We start from the raw sequence: 5,050 nt of genomic DNA on the forward strand, positions 1-5,050 counted from the left end.
TTAGGCCTCAACCAAGTCCATTTTTTCTTTCATTTATTCTTCTTAATGAAAAGAAAAAAAACACCTTCCTTAACCCTTGTTTCTTCCCTCTCGACCGCCGCCACTCACTCTTTGCTCCATCGCCTGATTTCTGCTTCGCCGGCGTTGCCATCGTGTCTACTTACAACAGATTCCATCAACAAGTACGGTTTTCTATTTTTCTTTGCTATTGTTCTGCTTGGAACTTGCTTGAAGTTCTTACCCTTCCTCATATCTTTCATGTACCCAGATTCGCAAATTTGGTGAATGAGGAAAGTAAGATCATTTGAGAATCTGGGTTGTGGAACTCTTACAGTGTTGTGGTTGATTTCAATTAAGTTTTTGTTAACTAAAATGTTTGGTTTCTTTTTTACTCCTTAAAAGACATGGAAGAAATATCTACATATGAATCAAAGGTAGCCTTTTTTGTGTGCTTTGGTTCTTATAATTCTATTCGACATCAAAATCTTTCCCGATTAATTGTTTGTAATGAAAATTGTCCCTGTTCTAGTGCAAGGAATGTTAGTCCTTTTGGATTCTACATTGATTTATTATAATTATTATTGTTATTTTTTCTGGTTTACTTTGTTAGTGTTCATGGTTCTACACTAATCAGCTTGCTTCTGAATTTTATAACATCCTCATTTTGATAAAATACTTGTTTCAGATCTTGTTTTGAGTTTTTCCACCATTCTTTTTTATGCTTTAAGCTTACTGGCAAAAATGGTGATTCAAATTCGGTGTAACAAAAAGTTAACTTAATAGTACTAATACATAGGAAAGTTGGATCTACCTCATGTACCTAGCAGTATCCTTAGCTAAATTGAAACTAATGTTCTTTAGGTATTTCACTGCCATTTGTGAATCATATTCATTACTTGTCCTGCATATTGCATACTGGTTACCAACTGATTCAATGCTGGTTATTCTAGCCTCCAAGGTATTTCAGGGATGACGATTTTTCAGTGTTCTTTCTGACAAGGTATTTCAGGCAGCCAGCATAGCCTCCAAGCTTGCTCACGGAATGTTCAGCGACTTGGGATCAAACCAATCCTGTAGTGGTCTTTCGGACTAGGGCAACAAGCGATCCTGTACACGAAAAGCAAATTTGTCACTATTGGGATCAGTGGATCGTTTGTGTGTGTGAGACCAAATCATTGAGACGATTCGAAGTCTAAAGACATAATGAGTTCAATCCGCCCTTATGAACTCAAGAGTAATACTCTTGAGGACTGCTTGACTTTGTTTAAAAAATGAGTTTTAATGAGGCAATGAGAGACAACATCCTAATCTTATGAGAATCGGAAAGGAATTGTACAAAAGTGCAAATTTTTCTTTTGTCAGTGAGAATATTGGAAAGCATATTGTTTCAAAAAACTGATAAATCTGATTGTCTTTCTATAAGAGATAGTGCAATATGGAGGCTTGAGCAAAGTGAAAATGATATTTTACTATGTTTCAAGTCTCCATATTTCACTATCTCTTATCCCTTATGAAGACACGTTCAGATTCATCAATTTTCTAAAGCAGTAGGCTTCTCAATGTTCTTACTGCCAAAGGAATACTTATATACTTCTGTACAATTTCTTCCCCGATTCTCATGAGATTCAGATGCCGTCTCTCATTACCATCATTAAAAGCCCATTTTTTAAAAGCAGTCTTCAAGGAGACCTTGCAGTTCATAAGGGTGAATTGAACTTATTATGGAGGCAACCTTCAAAACTTCGAGTGATCACAATGATTTTGCTCTCACACAATCAGTCCATTTATCCCAATAGTGATAGAAACTTGCAATTTTAATGATTTCTAAGAGCTTGAAGATGGCCAATGATACCAGGGACTGAAAACGTGCAGAAAAAAATAAGCAATGGAGCTGAAAATATGCAATAGGAACCTCCTTTGGTACACAATAAGCCAATGGTAGCTTCTTGAAACCACACCATTTTGCTGTATTAATATGCAATAGAACTGAAATTTTGCAAATAAGTACTTGAGCCACTATTTTTTACCAGTTTGGTTATATAAGAAAATTTTTGGATCTTCTACCACAGCCTTTCAATCTTTACTACAAGCAGATGTTTGTGGTGAGGGTGTTGTAAGATTTTATTTATTTTCTCCTTTTGTACAACAATATATATATGTAGTTCCAACAAATAAAAAATAAGACCCTCAAATGCTTTCAGGCTTTGTTGACTTACTTTACTTTCTTACCCTTATTAATGATCACAAACATGATTGGTAGGTGTAGAGCTAACAACATACATCCAAATCCACAAGTACAACCAAATCAAATGTTGAATGTACCCACAAACATTACATGACGATTGATTGCATCCTTAAGATCGTATGAAATGGAGATTCGATTTCAGACATTAGATTTAGACAAAACTTAAGGATGCCCCCCCCCCCCTGAATGTATTGGAGAAGAAAAATTACATAATTTCACAAATATTGAACTATAAGAAAATGGAAAAAAAAAAACATTTATTTCTGTTCCTATTCCTGTATATATATGATTGAATGCATGATGTTAGGCCAGTTTTTCGTTTAAGGGTTTAACTAGAAGCAAGTAAAGGAGTGTTCAAATATCCATCTTCTTCTTCTACACCATGCAACTTAGCCAAAACCCCAACAAGGCTTGCTGTATTATAGGTACAAGCCTCAGTTTGCATGAAATTTTTCCTATCATCACTAAATCGGTCCATATGATCTGGCCCTCCAACCAGGGCCCCAACAACAACATTAGGGTTTGGATCATTTCTTGGATACCAATAATCATACCCCTGAGTGCACCCTATAAATCCCTTGTTCTCTCTATAAGATTCAATTGATGCTCCTCTATGGTGCATCCTTTGAGGGTACCTTGAACCATACCCAACCAAGTAACTCATGCCCATTGGATTAGCTCCCAGGATGTAATCAGCCTGTGATCTTGCAAACAAGAGGACTTCTTCCGGACCAACTTTGCCGCGGTCGCATCTCAGCCGTTGATTTGACGCTCGAAGATAATCGGAATAAACTGTGAGAAGAAATGCTGCATTCGATACATATTGCATGTTGTTCCATTGTCGGATGTACAATAGACCTGCTGGGGTGCGGTTCACATTGCTCCCATTGTTCTTGTTAAGGCAAGCGCACAAATAATACTCGGCCTTTGAACGATACTGTTCGAATACGAGCTTGAACCCCATCTCCCTATGATTTTCTTCCGTCAACAACTGCATAAGCATAATGAAATGATAATGAACTCAATCTTAAACGTGTGTACATGATCCTAAATGTGTATAAAATAGTTGTACCATTGAAGCAATGATCTGAAGAGCAGGAAACTTGACATCCCAGCTGAACTCAGTGATGGCCCAAGTGATCCCACCAAATTCATTTGCCTTCTCCAAAGCATAACTCAAATAATCCTCCTTGTCGGTGGCCTTGTATAGCCACAAAGCTGCCCACAACAGCTCATCTTTGAACCCACTCACCGACGGATAGTACCCTTTCACCACCCTAACACTTTCATCATACTTCCCTCTAAACTTATCTCCAAACTCAAACAACTGCCCATAATTTAATTCAGGAAAAGAGGGGAAGAACCCATGTTTTATATATTAACAAGCAAAAAAAAAAAAAAGTTAAATGTTTTTGGTTAACAGTATACCTACTAAATACAAAATGTTATATGTCATAAATATGGCAACGTCATTAAGGTTTAGATAGTTTTTACCTGTTCTGCATGTTGCAGTAGTAGGTGAGAGTAATGTGGATTTGTTTTCCTAAACACAATGGAGGCAGCCGCCATTGCAGCTGCAGTCTCACCGGCAACGTCCGATCCTGGATTCTTCTCATCCACCTTGTAGGCTTGCCGGGATGTTGTCATGTCCTCCGGTCGCTGCCAACAGTAATGATCGGTGTCACCATCTCCCACCTAATTAAAACTCATTGAATATATCATAATATAATTATCGTCAACTCATCCAAGAAAGAAAAAAAATGAAAAAGAAAGGTGGTTTAATATATTTTGGTTTCATACCTCAACCCATAAGACATTTGGGTGAGTATGAGCTTTGATGAAATAATCAGTTCCCCATTTGATGGCTTCGAGAGCGTGAGTATACTCTCCGGCACTGGAGATTTCATCTCCATATTCAAGGACACCCCATGAGAGCATGGTAATGGTGAAAGCCATCGGCAAACCGAATTTCACATTGTCTCCGGCGTCATAGTACCCTCCCACCAAGTCCACCTGTTCATACAAATTAGAAATACACATATCAAACATCACAATGTATATGAATGACTTCGTGAATATGTTGTATGTATAAGGCTGAAATGGAGGAGTTACCCCTTGCTCAAGGCCATCGGTGAGGCCAGAATGGTGGCGCCAGGTGACTCTTTGGTTATAGGGTAAGCGGCCGGAGCGTTGGGATTCGAAGTAAAGGAGGCTTTTGGAGAGGGCTTTGCCATAGTTGAAAGATTGAGTTAAAGGCAAAATGGCCAAGGAAGATATGAAAAGAATCACGCACCAATGCTGAAGAAACTTGTTTTGACTTAAACTGAAGCATCGCCTTTTCTCCTCCATTGGAGCTTCTTCCAAGTTCTCTCCCTTTGCCTGCCTTCCTTTCTTTCATTTTTCTCCTGTTGTATATGTGTGTATATATAGATAAAATATGGTAATAAAATTAATCATGGGCTCATAAATTTCTGATATGTCACTTGCCGAATTTACTTTTGCTTTTCAATATTTTACTCTTTTCATGTCACTTTATGCCATAAGAATTAAATGCAATAGGTTGAGTTGGACTGCGTGAGGCCAAATGTTTTTTTTTTCTTTCTATGTTCGTATATGAGTTCCATCTATTTCACAGACGATATGGTAAAAGTTTTAAATAAATATTTGCATATCCTCAGTTGTCAAGCGTTTGTTTTAGTGTAATTTGTACTCAGTTTTAACCCATTTAGAATATAATAATTTAATTCTATTTTATGATTACTCGAATAATTTATTTGTGATCTAACAATTTAATACTTGAAGATA

At 37.3% G+C, this 5,050-nt stretch overlaps 1 protein-coding gene and 1 long non-coding RNA gene across 2 annotated transcripts; one reads left to right on the forward strand and one right to left on the reverse strand.

Annotated features, from left to right (window-relative positions):
* Nucleotides 1-2,063, forward strand: LOC128041335 (uncharacterized). The gene is made up of 2 exons (XR_008196178.1): nucleotides 1-182; nucleotides 951-2,063. It is a non-coding gene; the product is annotated as an uncharacterized LOC128041335 (long non-coding RNA).
* A 46-nt stretch (nucleotides 2,064-2,109) lies between these two features.
* Nucleotides 2,110-4,627, reverse strand: LOC105781074 (endoglucanase 11). Its single transcript, XM_012605651.2, has 5 exons — nucleotides 4,358-4,627; nucleotides 4,046-4,258; nucleotides 3,740-3,940; nucleotides 3,318-3,572; nucleotides 2,110-3,236 (listed from the first exon to the last, which is right to left on the reverse strand). Exons 1-5 carry the CDS (start codon nucleotides 4,592-4,594, stop codon nucleotides 2,574-2,576), a joined length of 1,569 nt encoding a protein of 522 aa, XP_012461105.1. The 5' UTR covers nucleotides 4,595-4,627; the 3' UTR covers nucleotides 2,110-2,573.
* Between the last annotated feature and the right edge of the window lie 423 nt (nucleotides 4,628-5,050).

Source organism: Gossypium raimondii, chromosome 1, assembly GCF_025698545.1.
Source record: "Gossypium raimondii isolate GPD5lz chromosome 1, ASM2569854v1, whole genome shotgun sequence".
Lineage (NCBI taxonomy): Eukaryota > Viridiplantae > Streptophyta > Magnoliopsida > Malvales > Malvaceae > Gossypium > Gossypium raimondii.